Source organism: Camellia sinensis, chromosome 8 (genome assembly GCF_055761805.1).
Source record: "Camellia sinensis isolate YWXY chromosome 8, ASM5576180v1, whole genome shotgun sequence".
NCBI classification, from domain to species: Eukaryota; Viridiplantae; Streptophyta; class Magnoliopsida; order Ericales; family Theaceae; genus Camellia; species Camellia sinensis.
Genome location: NC_138968.1, coordinates 159,296,918 through 159,320,880, shown reverse-complemented (window position 1 = coordinate 159,320,880; position 23,963 = coordinate 159,296,918). Strand labels below are relative to the sequence as shown.

The 23,963-nt window shown below is 39.4% G+C and overlaps 1 protein-coding gene across 1 annotated transcript; it reads right to left on the bottom strand.

Moving 5' to 3' along the window:
- Positions 1 to 537: 537 nt before the first annotated feature.
- On the bottom strand, positions 538 to 22,194 carry LOC114267358 (putative inactive receptor kinase At5g10020). The gene is made up of 4 exons (XM_082885720.1): positions 22,097 to 22,194; positions 19,183 to 19,190; positions 17,449 to 18,213; positions 538 to 1,004 (listed from the first exon to the last, which is right to left on the bottom strand). Exons 1-4 carry the CDS (start codon positions 22,192 to 22,194, stop codon positions 538 to 540), a joined length of 1,338 nt encoding a protein of 445 aa, XP_082741846.1.
- Between the last annotated feature and the right edge of the window lie 1,769 nt (positions 22,195 to 23,963).

Genomic DNA, 23,963 nt, shown 5'->3' with positions numbered 1-23,963 from the left:
CATAGTATGATGTAAAGGTGACAAAATTTTTCGTCTTCAAAAGTCATACATGGGTGACGAAATATATTTCGTCACAAATATATATATACATATATACGTGACGAAATTTTTAGTCACCAAACAACAAAATCAATGAATATTTCATATATAAACTACAATAAATTTTGTCACAAAAAATGTTTATTAGCGACGAATAATCACTTTGTCATAATAACAAGTACAAATGACGAAAAAAATTTGTCACTGAACTTGTTCCATATTTTATATTTCAATTTAAATTATTATTTCACAAATATCCCTACTCATATCCCAATAGCCTTTTAAATGTACTAAGAAATCCACTAGCTATTATACACAACTCCACAAAATAATTCACTAAACAATTTATATCATAAATGAAAATATATCCATCAAACAAATTTAATAATAATCCATTAAGTATAATAAAAAAAACCATCATAACAAATTCCAAAATGAACTGACGTGGAGTCCACCAAAAAAAATAACACTCAACTAGGTTTAAAACTAGAACTAAGTTTAACACTCAGCTAATCCGATTGCACGTGAGCTTTGAAGAGGAATAGGTCCAGTAAAATGATTTCCTGAAAGGTTCAGGTTTGTCAAGGTCATTGATGTGAAAAAACTAGGTGGAATAGGTCCATCAAGTTTATTCAAACTCAGATCAACCGCAGACCGCCTTTGAAAGTTCCCCAACGCAGGAGGCAAGGTACCTTCTAAAGAATTATTTTTAATATTGAGAGTTGTCAAACTCGGGAACTGAGATGTTAGGTTAGGAATGCTTCCTGATAACTCATTTGAACTCAAGTCGAGAATATCCAAAGTTGCTTCCCAACTTTGCATGATAGATATATCTCCGGTGAGCACATTTCTGCTCAAATCCACTTTGCAACATCCTCCCACAGAAGAAGGCAGAGAACCGGATAGCACATTTGATGAAAGATTCAAAATGCTCAAAGTTGTAGAATTGATCACATGGATTGGACCTGTACACATACATATGCAAAAGATTAAACACTTCAGTTAAGCAATTGACAAAATATTTGCTCAAAGAAGATGAGTGCAACCACCAAATAGTGTGCATCAGTAAGTTTTTAACACAAAAGAAAAGGACACTAAATCCGTACTACCATGAAAGTTATTGTTGAATTGAGTCAGAAACTTTCTTCTTTTTGACAAGTACAGAATTTAGAAATATTTAGTTACCAAAGAAGAGGGTATTGTGGGGGGAGGGGGGGAGGGGAACGTTGGCGTGGGCATGTGAGACTGAACAAAGAATTCCAACCACATTCATGTCTAATACAACCAAAAGATATGGAACATGTACCAGTCTGTACACTCAATAAAAACAGTGAATCTTTAAGAATCCAAAACACAATGCCTCATGTCATAAAAATGTGAATACAGGGTTAAACCTGCAGCATCCAGTTTCTTAGCTGGTAGTAGCACACAGATGTAGTGCACCTATTATACCTTAACCGTAGCAAAATAAGACAAATGAATCTAATAGCCTGTTTGGCAGAGAACTCAACAAGCCTTAAGCAGCAACCACGACAGCAGATATAGATTGGTGAGGTGAATTGGAAAGGCAACCCTGACTACAGACTCAATAGATTAAAATGGGATGTCAAATAAAAAAAGCTCAACAAATACCAACTATACTAATCCAAGATATTTACATCTAATTTGAAGAGTAATTGCTTAAATGCTCCTGGTCAGTCCACAGGTGCTTTTCAAATACTCCACTGACATCACGGCATATCCTTGAAAAGTATATTAAGCCATTATCGATTTCTTTGTTTTCATAATTAAGTTCCAGATAAAGTAGATATAATTTCAATAAAAGAACATTGAAATATGATGAGTTTTACATGGCTCATGATGGCAACATGAAATTGGACCATATTTAGAAGAAAAACAAATTTAAGAAACATTGAGCTCTTCACCGGGAGAATACGGTTGCCAAGATAGCTTTATTATGCATATTTTCTAAATAAAGCAACATAACAAATAGGGGTATGTTGATACATGCTCATCAACATATTGCTCCTTTAGCTAACTAAAGAGGGACATGTAACGCCCTCAAAATAAACCCATAAATCATACATTCGTGACATCCATAAACAAAAGAGAAATAAACATATTTCTATTCATCAGAGTATTTAATCCAAAGGTATTACATGTTGACAACAAAAGTAAGTGCCCTACGGGCTTACAACTTTCCAAGCCAACACTTGGTTACAAAAGGAGAGTACTAACTCAAAACATAAAATAAGCCCTTGGCTTGAATTACATGTAATACACAAAATAATTACAAAAGTAAGCCTTCAGCTTCTAAAACCTCCCGAGCTAAGTCCTTGGAGGCGGCATATCACCTACACCTGAAAATGATGTCCCATATAGGGTGAGCCAATGCCAAGTAGAGATATGCTAAACACAATATGAACAATGACTAAAACATGAACGTTCGATAAATGTTAACACTGGTCAACAAACTTACAACACCATCCAACCCCATGACAAATATGTCCATGTTCATTTTACTTTCCTTTACTTAACAAGTTTTCAAATCATAAACATGGCTCAGAACCTGGCCAAATATTTAAATGAGATTACAACTCATATCAACGATACTTCCATTTCAAATGAGATAACAACTCATATCAAAACACTTCCATACTTCATAATAGATACATATATTTGTTGTATCAATATCATATTAAAACACTTCCATACTTCATAAATGATACACAGATTTGCTGTATCAATGGAGTCCATCCTCTATCTCCTCCCAAATAAAATCCGATTTAGGAGTCCATCCTCTATCTTCCCCTAAACCGTGGAGTACATCCCCTATCTCCTCCCACACAAAACAATGTATATAAACAATTATCATATACACGATTAATCAATACACAGATTCGTTGTATTATTCCAACCGTCATATTCAATGACATATTCAACGTGATTAGTTCCAGTTTTCCCTAATCAACATATAGTGTCTACAACAATCAAGACTATCTTCCACCGATAGCCCAAAGCAATTATTTCTAAACAGATAGTAAATGCATCAACAGATAGATTATCAATATTTTCAAAAGTGAGTGATTAATCAATCCAACTGCACCATTCTTTCTCATAACTTCCGAATTCCACTATTTCACAATGAAAGTCATTAATTACACTAATGACCCAATAAAACCCAAATATGGAATTTTCCCCAATTTCTCCCAATATTGACCCAAAGGTCCAAATATCATCACTAGACCTCAATAACTTCATTTTAAGGCTCAAATACACATGTATAGCTCAATGGAAAGAAAAACCCTCTTTTTATATTTTGAGGTTTGAAACCCTAACTCCCAAACTTTCCCAACTACAACATTACATCAAAATGAATACAAGTTTATGTCAAAGACCATGAATATGAGTAGTTATCCCTACCTCAAAAGATGAGAACAAATGGAGAAGATGAAGAATTTCGAAAGTGCTCCAAATCCCAAGATTTTCGGATTCGGATTGATAGGTAGCCCAAGCCAAGCTCTACACTTTTTACAAAGGAACAAGGCTAGAAACACACTAGAAATAGATCAAACCTTAGAGAGAAGGTGAAATGTAGTGAGAGAAGCTCTCAAAATAGATCTTGAAAAGTAAGAGAGAGAGTGAGAGTTGAAAAAGTGATCTAAAATGACCCAGCTACCAACTGATATACGTATGACCTGCTCGAGCGGAGAATAGGACGCTCGAGCGTCAAACACAAAAACTGGACCCGCTCGAGCGCAAGGATACCCACTCAAGCGCCAAGACACAACTGTAAAACTCCACCCGCTCGAGCGCAAAAGAACACCCGCTCGAGCGTAGATTACATTCTTCCAGTATTTTTACAGACATCGAACACCCGCTCGAGCGCAAGGATGACCGCTCGAGCGCGACTCGCTCGAGCGTAAGGATATCCGCTCGAGCGTGAAAAACACATCTGCAGTATTTTTGCAGGCGGACAAACTACTGAAGGTATGCAAACTCCGCTCGAGCGCAAGAAGACCCGCTTGAGCGGATCACTAAAAATCTGGGCAACAAGAGTTGGGACAAAAGCTTAACCAACCTGTTCAAAACACGCCCAAGACAAATCTAAACTCAAACACTAAGAGTTAAAGGACTGAAATGAAATACAGACAACAACAACTATCAACGGAACCGAGTCCGAAATGCAGTAAATAAGGAAGGAAAAACCGGGATCGCTATAACCTCCCCCCCTTAAGGAATTTCGTCCCCGAAATTAGATACAAGTTTTTCAAAAAACAAGTTTTCTAAATTCTTAACAATATTACAACTCAATATTCAACAACTTGACCCATTACTGGTCATCTCATCTCTTTTCAAGAGGCAAATCACAATATATTACTCAATATGCATTATCAACATGCTACCCCTTGAAATTTACCAATTTCAACACATATTCCACCCTTCAATTACATATTCAATGCCAATAATATATTTGCATTTCTAAAACAGAATTAACATATGCAATGTTAAAATAAACTTCCATTTCAAGGCAAGTTCCATAATACTTCCGTAAACCGAAACATTTACAATGTTTTATAACTTAAGACATATTCAATGCTCTTAAAGTTCATCAATACAACAAAATATACAACATATGCTCAAACATCCATAAATAGATCCAGATACTTCTCTTGGACCTCCAGTTCACGTTCCCAAGTGGCTTCTTCCACTCCGTGATGTTTCCACAAAACTTTCACCAAGGGAATGGTCTTGCCTCGCAAGACTTGATCCCGCCTATCCAAGACCCGAACCGGTCTCTCCTCATACGAGGTATCCTCATCTACCTCCAAGTTGGTCCAATTCAACACATGGGACAGATCTGGCTTGTACTTCCGAAGCATACTAACATGAAACACGTCATGTACCCCGGACAACTGTGACGGTAAAACTAAATGATAGGCAACCTCACCAATCCTCTCAAGGATCTCAAAATGGCCTATAAACCGAAGGGACAACTTCCCACTCTTCCCAAATCTCATCAAACCCCTCCTAGGTGATATTTTCAAGAAGACGTGATCACCCGCCTCAAATGCCAAAGGCCTCCTCCTACGGTCAGCATAACTCTTTTGGCGACTCTAGGCTGAAACAAGCCTCCTACGGATAAGCTCAACTTTCTCCGTTGTTTCCCTCACCAACTCCGGGACCAACAAAGGCGCATCACCCACCTCGGCCCAACACACTGGAGACTTACAAGGTCGGCCATACAAGGCCTCGAACAGTGCCATATCGATGCTCGACTGGAAACTGTTGTTGTAGGCAAACTCCACCAAGGGCAGGTGCCTCTCCTATGTCCCACTAAAGTCAAGGACACAACCTCAAAGCATATCCTCAAGGATCTGAATGGTACGCTCGGACTGCCCGTCAGTCTAAGGATGATAAGCCGTACTAAAGGTCAACTTAGTGCCCAAGGCACTCTGCAAACTCTACCACAACCTAGCAGTAAAACGTGGATCTCTATCAGAGACGATCGACACTGGGACCCCGTGCAACCTCACTATGTCCTGAACATACAAGTCGGCAAGATGGTCTGACCGAATCTCTCACGCGCATAGAGATGAAGTGCGCTGACTTAGTCAACCGGTCTACAACCACCCAAATGGCATCACTACCCCGCTGAGTCCTTGGAAGACCTACCACGAAGTTCATAGTGACATGCTCCCACTCCACTCGACAATAGGCAAGGGTTGTAACAAACTCGCTGGCCTCTGATGCTTGGCCTTCACTTGCTGACAAGTAAGGCACTTCGATACAAAAACTGCCACATTTTTCTTCATATCTCGCCACCAAAACTGGCGACCCAAATCACGATACATCTTAGTGCCTCCTGGATGCACCGCAAGGCGTGAATGGTGAAACTCTCGGAGTACCTCCTGTCGGCAAGGCTCCGGCACAAACAGACGGTCTCGGTATCTCACACTCAGGTCGGGATACACAGTCAAACCCTTCTCAACCTTCCCACTGGAGGTCTTTTCTCGGAGGGATTTTACCTCAAGGTCACCTCTCTGTGCCTCTAACACTCGAGTCACAAGTGTAGGCTGCACAACAACGGAAAACAAGGCCGCAGCCTCAACGGATTCGCCCAGGAGCAAATCAAACTCGCCAAGTGCACCCAACATCTCCCACTCCCGGATGGCTATACAAGCTACATCACTAATGGATTTCCTGTTAAGGGCATCGGCCACAACATTGGCCTTTCCCGGGTGATAGTGCAACTCAAAGTCATAATCCTCAATAAACTCCATCCACCTCCTCTGCGTCAAATTCAAATCTCTCTGGGTAAATAGATACTTCAAACTCTTATGATCCGAGAACACCTAAAATCTCTCACCGCAAAGGTAGTGCCTCCAAATCTTCAAGGCAAAAATCACTGCTGCTAACTCTAGGTCATGTGTAAGGTAATTCCTCTCGTGTATTTTCAACTGCCGCGAGCCATAGGCTACCACTTTCCCCTCTTGCATCAACACACAACCCAAACCCTCTCGTGAGGCATCACAATAAACTGCATAACCCAAACCTCTCTCCGGAATAATTAAAACTGGAGCGGTGGTCAATCTAACTTTCAACTCTTGGAATGACTTTTCACAAGTCTCACTCCATACAAATTTGACCCATTTCCACATCAATCTAGTCAACGACGAAGCTAGCCTGGAGAAATCCTTCACAAACCGGCGGTAGTACCCAGCTAATCCTAGAAAACTACGGATCTCAAAAACACTCTTAGACTGTGCCCAATCCTGCACTGCCTCTATCTTGGATGTATCAACAGACACTCCTTCCTTGGAGACTACATGGCCTAAGAATTTAACCTCTCTTAGCCAGAACTCACACTTCCCAAATTTGGCATATAGCTTATGGGCCCTAAGCAACTCAAGCACCACTCTCAAGTGTTCCTCGTGCTCCTCCTCAGAAGGTGAATAAATCAGAATGTTGTCCACGAAAACGACTACAAAACGATCCAAGAATTTCCAGAATATCCGGTTCATCAAATCCATAAACACTGTCGGTGCGTTGGTGAGCCCAAAAGGCATCACCAGAAACTCATAGTGGCCATACCGTGTACGGAATGCCGCTTTCGGAATATCCTCCTCCCTGACCCTCAACTGGTGGTAACCCGATCTCAAATCTATCTTAGAAACACAACGAGACCCCTTTAACTGGTCAAACAGATCATCTATACGGGGCATAGGGTACTTATTCTTAATCGTAGGCCGATTCAGTTTTCGGTAATCGATACAAAGTCTCAAGGCACCATCTTTCTTTTTAGCAAAAAGGGCCGGTGCTCCCCACGGCGAAGTACTAGGGCGAATAAAGCCCTTATCTAGCAATTCCTGGAGCTAAATCTTCAACTCACTCAACTCGGCTGGGGCAAAACAATAGGGTGCCATGGAAATCAGCGCCGTGCCAGGCAATAAATCAATGGAGAACTCCACCTCTCAATGTGGTGGCAAACTAACAAGATCCTCGGGAAAGACGTCCGAATACTCACAAACCACTCTTGGCAATGCAATCTGGGTCTCATCACACTCACTACTCATACAGCTAGCGAGAAGACAACTAAGCTCACTCCGCCCTCGCAGATCATAAATTGGTGGCAACACACTACCAACCCGATCCCCCAAGAAATGGAAACAATCCCCGCTCAAGGTACATACAGTGACCCTCTGGCGGTAACAATCAATAACAGCCCGGTATGACGATAGCCAGTCCATACCCAAAATCACATGAAAACCCGGCATAGCCATAATTACAAAAGAAAATGGAAGTCGGCGGTCGGCGACCTCTATATCATAGCCCCGACACCCTTGTTTCAAAATCAACTCACCCCCAACAGGTGATACAACACAAATAGAAGATGCTAACTGTGCCAACTCTAATCCCATAACAGATGCAAATGCAGCAGATATAAAGGAATGGGATGCACCCGTATCAATCAACACATTGGCAACCGAGTTGCAAAACAAAAAGGTACATCTCACAATAGATGGAGCCGGTATAAGATCCTGCGCGGTAAATAGCATACACGCGCCCTGAAGGTCTCTGGTCTACCTGCTTACCTCTCGGAGCAAAAGACTGTTGCACAGACTGAGACGATGAAGCCCCTGATTGGCCCTCGAGGCCTGAACTGACTGTGCTGGCTGAAAACTCTACGTCTGCCTCGAACCAGACGCACCCGATGTGCCACTCAATTGCGGGCAATACCTCTTCAGGTGCCCCGCCTGACCACACTGGTAACGAGAGAGCGACTGACCTCTACCCTGACTCTGGCTCTGAGGTCGAGCCGAAGATGAAGCTGCTCTCTGACCTCCTCCCGTCTGCGGGCAAGCTGGAGACTTGTGGCCCAGCTGACCACATTTGTAACAAGTAACGTCTCCCTGACTGCCTCTCCCAGAGCCTGCACTCGGCACTGGAAAGGTCGATCTAGCAAATGCACCCTGACACTTCTGAGGGTTAGAACCCCTCTGCCTCCGACCATCCCCCTGGCCATCCTGACTCCTCTTGGAGCCCCTTATCCTCTCCTCCTCCTCCTGCATCATAATCTCCATATGGGCCGCGGCATCCACAAGGTGCCCATACTCTCGGGTCATGGATCCCCCAACTCTGGTCTTGAGCCCATGCCTCAACTTCCTCTCAAACTCAATGTAATGGCGTTTCTCAGACGCCACAAGCTCAGGTGCAAACCTGGATAAACTGGTAAATGCGGCCTCAAACTCGGCCACTGGCATACTTAGCTGCTTGAGTTGATAGAACTAGTCCCTCAACCTCTCCCTAACAGCTGGAGACAAAAATTTCTCCTGGAAAGCATCTACAAAGGCCTCCCATGTATCACCAACACGACCCCTCATGAACTTGCACCACTGACCCGCATCTCCCTTCAACTGGAAAGATGCCAAGGTCACCTTCAAAGCCCCGTCTTCGATGCCAAGCATCTCAAACGTCTTCGTCATCTGTTCGAGCCATTCATCAACCTTAAGTGGCTCTTTCGGATCACCCACAAACTCGTCCGGGTTAGACCAGAAGAACTCCCTCTTCAAAAAGGAAGGCCCTGCCTCAACTGCATGGGCCTGGGCTTGATTCTCAGCCCTGAGAATGCCCATAGATTCCCTCAAAGGCCCTGCCATGTCGCAGGCTAAGGCACCCATGGCCTGCTGACCTACCGGCTCGGCCACGTTGGCTTGACCAACACCCTCCTGCTGCTTCGAAATCTCATCCGGTATAGGCATCTCCTGCCTCCTAGGCCTACCTTGCCTGCCACCACGTCCTCGTCCTGACATCCTAATAAAGGTGACAAAGAACATTAGCACATTCATAAATGTGCCGAAGCTATAACACTCACGTCCTAATGCAATGGACAACTGTAATTCATTCCACGTAAGCACGTAATCACATAAGCACTTACGAATTTCCTTTCCGGATAATGATAGTCCCGAGGCGTTACTAGAGTTCCGGTTAGAAATAGCATTGATCAAGTGCCTTTTCAACAAGACTCACAAAAACCCAAGGATCCAATCAACATCCTAGAAATTAAATCCCATACCCAAGTAGTCACATAAACGTGTTATCACATAGGCATATAACATTACACTTAAGTCTCTAACAAGCGAGACAAACCCATTGTGGTACTAACCACTTCCCGCGTGCCCAAAGTATTCGAACTCGGTACGCTCTGATACCAAGTTGTAACACCCTCAAAATAAACCCATAAATCATACGTTCGTGACATCCATAAACATAAGAGAAATAAACACATTTCCATTCATCAGAGTATTTAATCCAAAGGTATTACATGTTGACAACAAAAGTAAGTGCCCTACGGGCTTACAACTTTCCAAGCCAACACTTGGTTACAAAAAGGAGAGTGCTAACTCAAAACATAAAATAAGCCCTTGACTTGAATTACATGTAATACACAAAATAATTACAAAAGTAAGCCTTCATCTTCTAAAACCTCCCAAGCTAAGTCCTTGGAGGCGGCATATCACCTGCACCTGAAAATGATGTCCCATATAGGGTGAGCCAACGCCCAGTAGAGATATGCTAAATACAATATGAACAATGACTAAAACATGAACATTCGATAAATGTTAGCACTGGTCAACCAACTTACAACACCATCCAACCCCATGACAAATATGTCCATGTTCATTTTACTTTCCTTTACTTAACAAGTTTTCAATTCATAAACATGGCTCAGAACCTGGCCAACAATTTAAATGAGATTACAACTCATATCAACGATACTTCTATTTCAAATGAGATAACAACTCATATCAAAACACTTCCATACTTCATAATAGATACACATATTTGCTATATCAATATCATATTAAAACACTTCCATACTTCATAAATGATACACAGATTTGCTGTATCAATGGAGTCCATCCTCTATCTCTTTCCAAATAACATCCGGTTTAGGAGTCCATCCCCTATCTTCCCCTAAACCGTGGAGTACATCCCCTATCTCCTCCCACACAAAACAATGTATATAAACAATTATCATATACACGATCAATCAATACACATATTTGATGTATTATTCCAACCGTCATATTCAATGACATATTCAACGTGATTAGTTCCAGTTTTCCCTAATCAACATACAGTGTCCACAACAATCAAGACTATCTTCCACCGATAGCCCAAAGCAATTATTTCTAAGCAGATAGTAAATGCATCAACATATAGATTATCAATATTTTCAAAAGTGAGTGATTAATCAATCCAACTCCACCATTCTTTCTCATAACTTTCCAATTCCACTATTTCACAATGAAAGTCATTAATTACACTAATGACCCAATAAAACCCAAATATGGCATTTTCCTCCATTTCTCCCAATATTGACCCAAAGGTCCAAATATCATCACTAGACCTCAATAACTTCATTTTAAGGCTCAAATACACATGTATAGCTCAATGGAATGAAAAACCCTCTTTTTATATTTTGAGGTTTGAAACCCTAACTCCCAAACTTTCCCAACTACAACATTACATCAAAATGAATACAAGTTTATGTCAAAGACCATAAATATGAGTAGTTATCCCTACCTCAAAAGATGAGAACAAATGGAGAAGATGAAGAATTTCGAAAGTGCTCCAAATCCCAAGATTTTCGGATTCGGATTGATAAGTAGCCCAAGCCAAGCTCTACACTTTTTACAAAGGAACAAGGCTAGAAACACACTAGAACTAGATCAAACCTTAGAGAGAAGATGAAATGTAGTGAGAGAAGCTCTCACAATAGATCTTGAAAAGTAAGAGAGAGAGTGAGAGTTGAAAAAGTGATCTAAAATGACCCAGCTACTAACTGATATACGTATGACCCGCTCGAGCGGAGAATAGGACGCTCGAGCGTCAAACACAAAAACTGGACCCGCTCGAGCACCAAGACACAACTGCAAAACTCCACCTGCTCGAGCGCAAAGGAACACCCGCTCGAGCGTAGATTACACTCTTCCAGTATTTTTACAGACATCGAACACCCGCTCGAGCGTGACTCGCTCGAGCGTGACTCGCTCGAGTGTAAGGAAATCTGCTCGAGCGTGAAAAACACATCTGTAGTATTTTTGCAGACGGACAAACTACTGAAGGTATGCAAACTCCGCTCGAGCGCAAGAAGACTCGCTTGAGCGGATCACTAAAAATCTGGGCAACAAGAGTTGGGACAAAAGCTCAACCAACCTATTCGAAACATGCCCAAGACAAATCTAAACTCAAACACCAAGAGTTAAAGGACAAAAATGAAATACAGACAACAATAACTATCAACGGAACCGAGTCCGGAATACAGTAAATAAGGAAGGGAAAATCGGGATCGCTATAGGACAAGTCACAAGTTCAAGGCTCTCTTTTCTATATTGATGGAGTAACAATGCCTGGAGTATAGTAAAATGGTGTGGCAATGTTCACACTTATGACTGTTGTTTACCATTTTACAATAACTACTTACTGCAGTAGAAAAATAATCCAACCGGTGACCTAATGGTCAAAAAGGCCCTTGAGTACAACAACTCAAGATATTGTGGTATGCCATGGTATTTATAATTAGCGTGTTTTATCTCTTCTCTCTTTTGTTTTACTTTGGTTATGATGTGAAGCCAAGATTAGAGTAGGTCAATAGTGAAAACTTAATGCTATTAGTTATGGCCTTGTTCCTTCCATATGAAACTTCAAATATCTATAATAGATTTTTGGTTATTAATGAGATTTCATTTTAGTTATTTTGTTCATTGAGAACACCACGCTTTGTTAGGAGAACTTTATAGGATGTTTTCCTTTAGTTTTCTTTCCAAGAAACTTAGGCTAGGTGGGGAATGGAAGGTTATGTGGCTTGTTTGCAGTCAGCTTAATAGCTGCCATTTAAACTTTTTTCAATCGGCTTTTGCTTTTCTACTAGTTTCTTGGAAAGAAAACTAAGGGAAAACATCGTCCCACCCAAATGAGCCCGCCGTGCTCACTCCACTCTCCCAATGGCCCCCTAAAACAGATCTCTCGTCTGTTACCGATCTTTCTGGCTTAACATTTTTTACAAATCTAGAAGCATTTGTAGCATAAATGATACTTCAAATCTCTTTTTAATTTAATAACCCTACAAATCTTTTCCACATCCCACCTGTCAACTTGCCCCACCTCAGCCAAAGGTTTGTGCTGGATTCAGAATAAAATTCATCTCTTATGCAGATTGGTTAAATATGCCCTAAATCCCAACCCTGTCGTCATCTCTACAACTAACATGTCGAAGCATGCCTTTTGCCTATGATACGCACAGCATACACTAAATTACACACGAAATAATAATCCAAGGACCAAGGTTTTCATAGATTGGGTAAAGGCAAACAAGGTTTCTCCTTTTAAACTTTCATGTTCTGTCAACAATTAGTTTTGAGCTATCAATGACTTTAAATTTGAGCTATACAAAATATTCTGAACCTCCTCAAGAATACTAAGAGGATTTAAAGCCACACACCGACAATTCAATTTATTTCATATTCTTTGCAAATGCCTAAAATGAATGTGTGGACGCGCCCTCGGGCTTTATGCCACCACAGTTTGGACTCCCTTTTGTGTCACGATTCTTAGTCTGAACCAAAGAGTCCAAATCCGGCAAATCGTTTTGAGAAAATAGATTTTTGTAAAGAAGTGCTAAACATAGACTGCTTTGCCAGATACAGAGTCGCCACCTAAATATTTTTTTAATGGGGGAATTTAGGAAACCCTGACTCGTTTGCCTAAGGCCACGTGTCTGTCATTACAAAAGTTGCCTCGGCTCGGAAACTTGGGTACGATTGGGGAAGGTTAGCTATGAGCACCCCCTCTCACCCGATCCGAAGATCGGCCTCTACTAACCATGATATCCAATTTTGAAAATGTTATGTGTTCTTATTCCGGTTAATTAGCTAGAATTACTATGTGATGCGCACAGCAAAACAAGTATAGACTAGATCGCCTAATTTGGAACAAAGCATCGCATATCCGTTTGCTTGGAAAATGTTTTGAAATTTGCTACTCGCGAGTAGGCTAAAACACGGATTTTGATGAGTTGTTCCAACTCAAGCAATCCAACCTTCACCCACAGGCATTCAGGCAGTTCATATCACATAAGCATCTGGCCACATGGTAAGCATGCTATCATGTTAACATTGACACTCGTGCGAGATGCTAAAGCACAAAATACTTACAGTGTACTCCATGCCAAAACAAAGAACTCGTTAGCAATCAATGTATGATCCAAGTCCATGTTAAATGCCTAATGCAACGCATACAGAATGCAATTAGGATAGGCTTGGCTAATCCTAGGATGACATGTGAAATGCAACCATGTGATGTACATATTCAAGTTAGATTTGAAATACTTGTGCAGTTAGCATGATGCGCCGAGCCCGGTGTATGCAATGCTGATGAATGATGCACTCATGCATAGCATAAGGTATGCTAAATTAAATATGCCCTAATACTAATCATCAAAGCAGGTAAGTAAAAGGGAGAAAGAAGTGGGGGTTGGAAAACATGCACACACGCACCCACACTTATTACAAATTCGCCCTCGCTCGGAGGGACCAAAAGAATAATACAATTAATTAACCTACAAGCTAATTAATTATTACAGACAAATTAAACTAGTTAAGCAAATTAACTAATCTAATAAAATAGTAAACAGCCTCGGGAAGAGGGCCCAATGTAATGCATGCTCGGTTCCGTTCGGAAGTCCACTGCTATGCACAAGTTGCCTCTGTTTTTACTGTTTGGCACCTCTGAAAATTGCACAAACTCCAAGGTTACTTCTTTGAGTGTTGTGGAACACCACCGGCCATGAGGAATGGTCACCGGCCATGGGAAATGGTCATCGACCACCTGTGGGGATATCGGCCACAAATTGTTGGTTGGTCGGCACTGTATGTAGTCGACCGGCCAAAACTTCCTGCAGAACCTGTTTTGACAGTAGCAGAGGGAAAAACAAGGCATGGCAATGCATTTCAAGCAAATGTGTGCACCAACACATCCCTTATCATGTTTGTGACTTAAAGGGACATGGTTCTCGATTCTCGGACCACCAATCGCGCATTTCAATGCGTGATGGCCCAAGAAACCAAGTATGCACTTTGATTTCAAATGAGATGCACATCAAACAAACAAGTGAGGCTCAACCTCTATCATACTCAATTCAAGAGGCAAAGCATGCATGCCAATGCAATGCAACCTAGGCATGTTAACTAAGTATGCAACATGGGCATGCAATGCACAATGCATACTAGGCATGCAACCTATGCAAGCAAGCATGCAAGGCATGAGGCAATGCAATCCAACAAGTGTGCAAGATGCAATGTGGATGTTCAAGCATGCAACAACACATGGAGCAAACATGTTAAACAACCTAAACATGTAACAACACACAAGTATGCAACAACACACAAGATGAGCATGCAATAACATGCGAATAATGGACTTAAACTAATTTGGGCAGCTCTATACTAAGCCCAAAACAGTGGCCAATTGCTAAGAGAATGATGACCAAATAACATGCAAGCATGCATGCACACAAGGACCAACACTTAGGCATTGAAGAGCAACTCTCAAGCACACTTAAGAGGATGAAAACATGGACAAATGGCATGCATTATAAGCTCTGAAAATCAAGTCATGAAAGGTGCCGAACCAACTAGACAAGACAAACAAAGCATGCAAGCAAAGCCAAAATTCAAGGCAAGCCAAAGGTGTATTGAACTACACTTAGCAAAATCGAACATGTCATGAATTAAGGAACCAAAATCAGAGTTTTAGCATATTAAGACAAAGCCAATAACACATCTAGATGGCTTAAACATGCAAGCACGCACAAGGGCCTAAACAAGGGGCATAAGACAACAACTTTTTAACACATTAAAGGGGCATCAAATGCAAGCACGCAAGCATGTCACGAGGACTGAAATGACATGTTAAATGGTTCCAAACTACTGGAATAATGCAAGTAATGCATGCTCATGGTTCATACACTTGAGGCTTACAAGCCAAGAATGCAAAGAGGCCAAACAAAGCATGGCAAGCATGGCTAAGACAACCTACATCAGACCTTAAACATGGCAAAACAAGCCTAAAAGCTTCATAAAGCTTGGCCAAAACAAGCAAGCATGGTAATCTACATGCTAAGTACATGTTAAGGCAAATGATGGCATTACAAGACATGTATGCAAGGCAAGCATGGTGTGTCTAAACCAAGTAAAAACAGTGCTATATTATGACAAAATAAGCACAAATAACAACTAAGACATGGCCAAAATGTACTTAAAAATGATACTCACACATGAGGCTAAAATGGCCATTTTCAAGGACAACAAGGAGAGGGGGTGGCCCTCTCCTTCTTAGGACCTTAAGGCACCATCCTCACCACTGAAATCTTGGGATTTCAGTGGTGAGGAGGCCCAAACAAAGTGGTCCCGAAGCTCACCAAAATAGCACAAAAATAGGGCCAAACAATGCCTAAGAGGGGTCAAACAACCCCAAAGCTCAAAGCAACCTTAAATAACTATTTTAAGCAGGTAAAAATAGAACTTTTATATATTATATGCAAAGTCTAAAAATAGTTGCAAGATAGTCAAAAAAGCTATGCAAAAATGGGGAATAAAGGGCAAGAACACTCACCCTTGAAGAACACTTCCAAGATCACAAGACCAGACCTCTTCTTGGATCAAAACCAGCTCAAAAAGTCCAAGATCAACCCTCTAATGCCTCAGCAACTAAGGAAAGGTGTAATGGTAGGTGTTTGTGTGCAATAGTAAGAACAAACACACACTAAACACTCAAGAGAGGGAGAGATATAGAGATAGAGTATGAACAAACCCTAACCCTAAAACTCAAAGCTCTGAAAAATTTTGTAACCCTAATGGAGGGAGAAGAGGCTCCCTCTTATAGACAATCCCTCTTGTAAAGCTTTCCAAACAAGCTAGTCAAGAGGGAGATCCCTCCAAAGTGTATGCCAGCTAGCACAACTGGCATAAAAATATCTACAAAAGCAGATGCACAGTGGTCGGCCGGCCAAAAATGTAATTTGACCAAAATAGATGGCCGGTCGACTACAAAGAATGCCGGTCAGCCAAACATTTGGCCGGTGGCAACAAACCAGTGGCTGGTGGCCTCAAGCCATGGCCGATGATGTGTAGGGATGGTCAACAAGCCATTCCCTGCCCTTCAAAGGCAAAGCACAAGTGTTTGGTGCAAAACCAGACACAAAACAGTCGAGCCGAGAGATCTTGAGGCAAGGCGCATAGCCAAGACCTTCGGGAACTCAAGACAAACACAAACAAGGATGATCACCGAGTGTTCAAGCGGTGACGTCCAAGTCTTGAGGATGGTCAAAAATGGGGTGTCTACAGAATGATGTAACCAAATTAAGAATCTCTATAAACTATAACCCGTTATAACAATAAATAATTGTCCAAATTGAGTTTCTCAACAAAAAGCACTACAAACAAATACTTTGGCATAGCTTATAACTTTTTTTTTTTGATAAATACTTTGGCATAGCTTATAACTTATCATGTCATGTGAACTATATATCAAAACTTTACTACTTTTGCCTCCTTTTGGACTCAAATTATAGACAACATATGCATATTGTCCCATAATTTGAGGGTAAAAGGGGGGAAAAGTAAGGTTTGAATATATGTATGGCGTATTCAAAGGAAAATATAGTTGTTGTAGAATCATGATAATTTTATGCTCAGAAAATTCAAAGTTCATCACAGATTGTATTTCATTGAATGCACAATACAACTAAGGAAATAAGGAATATATGGTGTAGTGGCATCATTGGTTGCTTTGATGCTGATCCAAAGTTTAATAAATAAATTTTTAGTTCAAATAATTTCTTACCAGAAAACCTATTGCCACTGAGATCTAGTTCTTTCAAATGAATCAAACTCTCCAGTAGCTCTTCTGGTATCAACCCAAACAACCGGTTATTCCCCAGATGCAAAACATGAAGATTTGGCAATGAGCCGAATGAAGGGAGCTGTCCATTTATCTGATTATGACCCAAATCCAAAACTTCCAAGTTCCGAAACAACTGAATGGCTTCATCCTTAAAGAACCTACTGCCCAAATCATTGTGACTCAAATTCAAATGTTGCACTGTATTGGCCAGGCTCGAAATGTTGTGCAAATCCATTGACATAGATCCATAGAACATGTTATAGCTCAAATAAAGAAACTCCACATTTCTAAGCTTCGAAAACAAGTCCTGAATGTCCCCACAGAGCTGATTTGAATGCAAGTCCAACACATACAGTTGCTGAAGATTCCTGATTCCACTCGAAAACACACCAGTGAAATTGTTGGACGACAAATTGAGATAATTCAATCCCCAAAGATCGTTCATCCTCGCTGGAATGGGTCCGTAAAACAGGTTTCCAGACAAGTCCAAATACTGCAAAGTATACATGAACCCCAATGCAGGAACGAGACGACCCGTGAAAAAATTCTTGGAGAGACTCAGATTTCGGAGCATTTTGAGGCCATTCAAAGTGAAGAACTTCAAGTCACCGGCCAAGCCGAGGCCATCGAGAAGAATGGCGGTGACGTTGCCGGAGTCGGCACAAACGACGCCGTAGAAGGAGTGAGGGCAAGAGTTGGGATTTGCTACCAAACCACAAACTCTCTCATTCAATCAAATCACTCTAATCTCAATTTCATTGGTTTTAATTTCAAACTCAACAACAACAACAATGTCATAAAACAGAGTAAATTATCACAAAAAAAAAAAACACTAAGTGACCAACAAAACAATTTTGAGTCAGACAAACAAGTGTATGAGATTCAATTAATAAATGTATTTCACAATCAAACAGAAACCCTTAAAGGGCAGTCGAATTACGGTGAATATAGATATACAAATACTGCATAATAACTAAGACAAATAACATTTACCACTTAAAGAAGAACAGAGTCATTGCTAGAACTGCTGGAACTACTTGATCCTCTAACATTATCCCCTTAAGAAGGAAAAGTGGTGGCATTGTTTTAGCCTGCATATACAGTAGTGCAAAATGAATATGCTGCCATTTATACCATTAAATGAAAATAAAATATCAAAAGTCACCAACCCTTTTATTTCCCGAACTCTCAACTGTTTTAGATTCTTTTGGTGCCTGCAATGGCTGGAGCCGAGTTTTGCAATGATATTAAGGCGAATAGTTCATTATCCAACTAATAGTTAAAGAGTCTCTGCAACAGTCATAAAACATAAATTCAAGTCAGTAATTTACAATGCTTGCACAGGTCCAGTGAGACTCATTTTATATGCACTGTTTACTGTATAAAATACATATCTTTTTAAAAATATGTAATGAAAGCTTTCAGATCTCTAAATCACTTGTGTTGTCCGAAACATTCTGTATAAGCCACATGAGGATGGTCAGAATAGCTCCTGATTTGAATTCCTTTTTTTCCTGAATCCTTTAGTCTGTCTTGCCGTTGTTGCCATTGCTTTCGAGTTTAGGAGGAAGAGGATCGACTAGGAATGACTTCAAATGTTTGAACATCTCTTGCGACTTCTCTACATTGATTGCATGACCTGCATTCTTTATGATCACTAGTGTGTGTTCTTACCCAGATGGCTGAAAAAATAAACAGAACATGATTCAATGAAAATGAATCAAGCCTCAAACTTTAAAGCAATTCAAAACATTAGAAAATGCAAAAGCCCCACTTGGTTGCCAAGAAGACAACTGATATTAAACTCGAGAAATCTTGCAAATAAAAAAGGTTACAAGTTGTCATTTTCTTTTCCTCCAACCTCTTGGAAACCAGAGAGGACCAAAATACAAAACCTTACATCTAAAAAATGTTACTAAAATTATAAAATTCTTTGTATTGACCTTTTTAATCTATGCACCAATTCTAGTGGAAATATCTGATCTTGATCTCCCCATATTATTAGCATGGGCTACATCATGGAGAAATTACGCCATTAGCGAGCCAGTCAAACTAGCAACTGAGAAACAAAGCAGGAGCTAAATAATATGGTGACAGACAAAATAAGAGATACAAAAACCTGAGTTATCTTGGGAAGATCAGAGAGTTTTATATCCTTGTGCAATGCTTGGACCAATTCTTTTCTTTCTTGAAGGTATTTTGTACACATCACCTGCCCACACAAACCAATTCACAAAAGCAGTTTCAGGCAAAACAATATAGGGTAAATCCCACTTCCTGGAATCTTAACTTGTGATAATAAGATATCAACAAATTCATAAATTTAAGACTACCAACATTATTATGTGTTACAGAGTACATAATACAGACTACAAACATATTATTTAGGCAAGCCCTGAAAATTACTCATCAAACATTACAAGAAGGAAATGCTTTATGAAATGTGGCTAAAAACCTAGTCTTGGCATTTACCAGTAAGACTAAACACGAAGATTGTCCAGCAATCAAACCTCATCACTTTCAAAATTTGCAAATAGTAGCAATTTGTGACAATACAGAAGAAATCAATATTAAGCCATAGAATACATTAAAAAAAAAAAAAATTCAATTTTACAATGCAATGAAGGAGAATTAAAATGCAAGTCTTGGATTTGTGATAGAAATTTTTTCAAACATAACAACTCAAACCTGGTGAACTAAAATGACCCTTCAACTCTAAAATACCTAACAATATGGCAATGTTTCACACAGGTATTTTATCAAACACAAGGGCTTCTACACCGTCTCCCTCTCCCAACCCTCTTTTGGCTCCCCAACTTCTTCATTCCCCTTAGGAACCCCTATCCCAGCTGGTTACACTTCCCCTTCCGCCCCTTGAAACAGCCCCTCCATCCCTCTACTACCATAGATCCATTGCCTCCTTCCCTATTATCCACAACCACAAAACTACTCTTTTTCTCCACCACAAATCTAAAATGCCTGCCCTTTCCCTCCCTGCTAAAGCACCGCTAGCCCTCCTCCTCTCACATCGCACCTCCGTTACACCATTCCATCCCCACCACAGCGCCACCACGTTACTGAAAACCCTTATCCCACCATTAAACAACTACGAGAGAGAGAGAGAGAGAGAGAGAGAGAGGCCATACCTTTGTGTGTTTTGCAAGAGAGGGATGAGACGAAAATTGGAGCACCAAAAAAAAAAAGGGTGGGGGAGAATCAATAGGGTTCCTTTTTTTCATTACCGCCAAATCTCAAAGTTACCCCTTTAAGATTGGTTGGTGATAAAATAATTTTGTCATTAAAAATTTTAAAATATTAAAATTATTGACGATAAAAATATAATTCTCATTAAATAGTTTTAAAATATTTAAAATTAATTTCTTTAAAAAAATATTTAAAATTATTTGTAACGAAAATATATTCCTTACTAATAATTTTATAATTGGTGACAAATTTTTTTCTTACTAAAATCTCAAAATTTTGGCGTCACCCAAAAAAAAATTAGAGGGAAAATCTTTGGTGATGAAATTTAATTTTTCTTCACCTAAAAATAAGTATTTATTGACAAAAATAAATTTCGTCACCTATTATTTTTACTTTTTATTATATGTGACAAAATTTTATAATTTGTCACGGATTATTCTTATTTTGTGACGAAATATTTTTTTCACTACTTTTCGTCACCATAGGTTTGGAGAGTTAATTAACTTGTGTTTTTGTTTTGAGAGAGAGAGAGAGAGGGGGGAGAGAAAAATTGATAAACAAAAATAAAAGGGGAAAAAAAGTTAGTAGTCTATTTTTTCCATTACCGCCCAATATGTTAAAATTTTTCCTCTAAAATTGGTAACAAAATAATTTCCTCACTAAAATGTCTCAAAATATTAAAAATTATTAGTGATAAAAATATATTTCTCACCAAATGGTCTTAAAACATTTAAAATCAAGTTTCTCAAAAAAAAATATATACAAAATTATTGGTGACGAAAATGTATTCCTCGCTAATAAATTTATAATTGGTGATAAATTTTTTTCTCACCAAAAGTCTAAATTTTTGGTGCCACACAAAAAATATTAGCTGGAAAACCTTCGGTGACGAAACTTAATTTTTCCTCACCTAAAAAGAAGTATTTGTTGACAAAAATAAATTTTGTCACTTATTATTTTTATTTTTTTATTATACGTGACAATTTTATAATTCGTCACGGATTATTCTTATTTAGTGACAAAATTTATTTTCTTCACTACTTTTCGTCACCATAGGTTACTTTTGTTGTAGTGATATATACATTTCACTTATATATTAGGTATATATTGTGAAGGCCAGAGAGAAGGCAAAGACAAAGACGAAGGCAGAGGAGACGATCAGTGTGTGTGTGTGTGTGTGAGAGAGAGAGAGAGAGAGAGAGAGAGAGGAGATGATCTGCGAGAGAGAGAGAGAGAGACGATCTGCCAGAGAGAGAGACGAATGCAATAGAGACGAAAAACACAGAGAGAGAGAGACGAACTGCGATAGAGACAAAAAATAGAGAGAGAGAGAGACGACCTTCGAAGTGATGAAAAAAGAAGAAAAACGAAGCAAAGGACATACCAGACACAACCTTCAGGTTCTTCTTCACTTTCTTTCTCCTCTCTCTCTTTCTTGACCAACAAGCTAGGGTTTTTGTTCTTCTTCACCAATGATCCCATCTTGGCCAGGATCGCATTTCTCTCTCTACGGAAACGCGATTCCTATACGTTTCTTTCTAAGAAACGCGAAATCGCGTTTCTTACAAAGATTTATCACCTGTTAGGACAATTCTTGCAACTAAGGTTTGGATGCAAAAGATCCTTAAGAAGTTTCACTTTTTTATCAAGCTCTCTAATGTGAGCCTATTAAGCAAATTGAAAGCAATGCTTCAGATACGAATTGTAAGAATCAATCACAAACAATTGAAAAAACTAACCCAATTTTTTTTTTCCAAAAAAAAGAACATAAAAATTTTCCCAATCTTCTTAAATACAAATGAATGATTTACCATTGCGATTCACTTAGAATAATAATTGAAAATTATTTACACAAATGTATAGAGAGATTAGGGGTTTGTGATATGGAATACCCACCGCATTTGTTGTCGGGACTCAAGATTCCGATCTATTCTCAGTTCGCCATGCTCCCTTTAACAGCTTCAGTCAACGAAATAAACAACTCATCACCCATCAATCGCCTACCAGAATGAGGCTGTAACAGTTGCGCAAGGAGGAGTTAAGGTTTGTGAGGAAGAGACTGAGGGGTGTGTATATGTGTATGTGTGTGTGTGTGTGTGTGTGTGAGAGAGAGAGAGAGAGAGAGAGAGAGAGAGAGAGAACGGTAGTCTTCAAGAATCACGTTTGAAATCTGAAAAACAAAAGGTGATAGAAATGTGATCTCAGCCTTTGATTTGTATGCCACATAGACAAATGTCTCATCAACTCCCTAGGAACAATGAATGCATAATAGATTGAAAGATACTGACCAAGCTACTGCTAGTCACAGTGATGCATGTAAAAGTAACAAATAATAGACACACAATACAACAAAAAATAAAAGCTAATTGAGAAAGTAGATATAGAGACATACCTTGACACATATAGAGGAGATATAGAGGCATGGAGAGAGAAAACAATTAAGATGGTTGCTTTTCTTACAATGGTTACTCTTTTTATTAGGCAATGACATTATTGAAGGAGAGAAAAAGAACAAACAAAATGAAATAAGGAATAATCTCTTTTCCTTTCCATTTATATTATGATCAAAGAAAATGACACAAATACACAAAATAGGAGCAAAAGTGACACAAAAACCAAATATTTTAAGTTTGAATTAACTGATAAACCTTATAAAGTCCTATCGAGGCTCATATGACCTTCACAGGTCATCATCAGCAACATAGATGTTCATACTTTGCGGCTGGAATATCTTCAAAGTCACAAAATGACAACTGAAAAAAGGAAACAAAATCTCCAATGCAAAATTAAAACCTAGGATTAGGAAGAGAAACATGTGCATATGAGAAAGAGAAGAAGACGATGGAAACATAATTGAAGGTCTGTGACACTTTTGATTCCATAATTAAAATAAATACAACAGAAAACACAATAACCAATCCAGTTATCAACACTACATCATGATTGGAAAAAATAATTATTACAAACTCAAGTATATATCAATAACAAAATCTCAACCTGCAAGTTAGTTTAACAATAAATCTAAAACAATATACATACACAATGCTGATAATAAATGTTTAAAAAAAAAATTAGAAACACCAATAGCTCTACAACAATCTCCAAAATCCCAACCTGCAAGTTAGTTTAACAATATGCATACACAATGCTAATAATAAATCTTACCAGAAAAAAAAATTAGAAACACCAATAGCTCTACAACAATCTCCAAAATCCCAATCTGCAAGTTAGTTTAACAATATACATACACA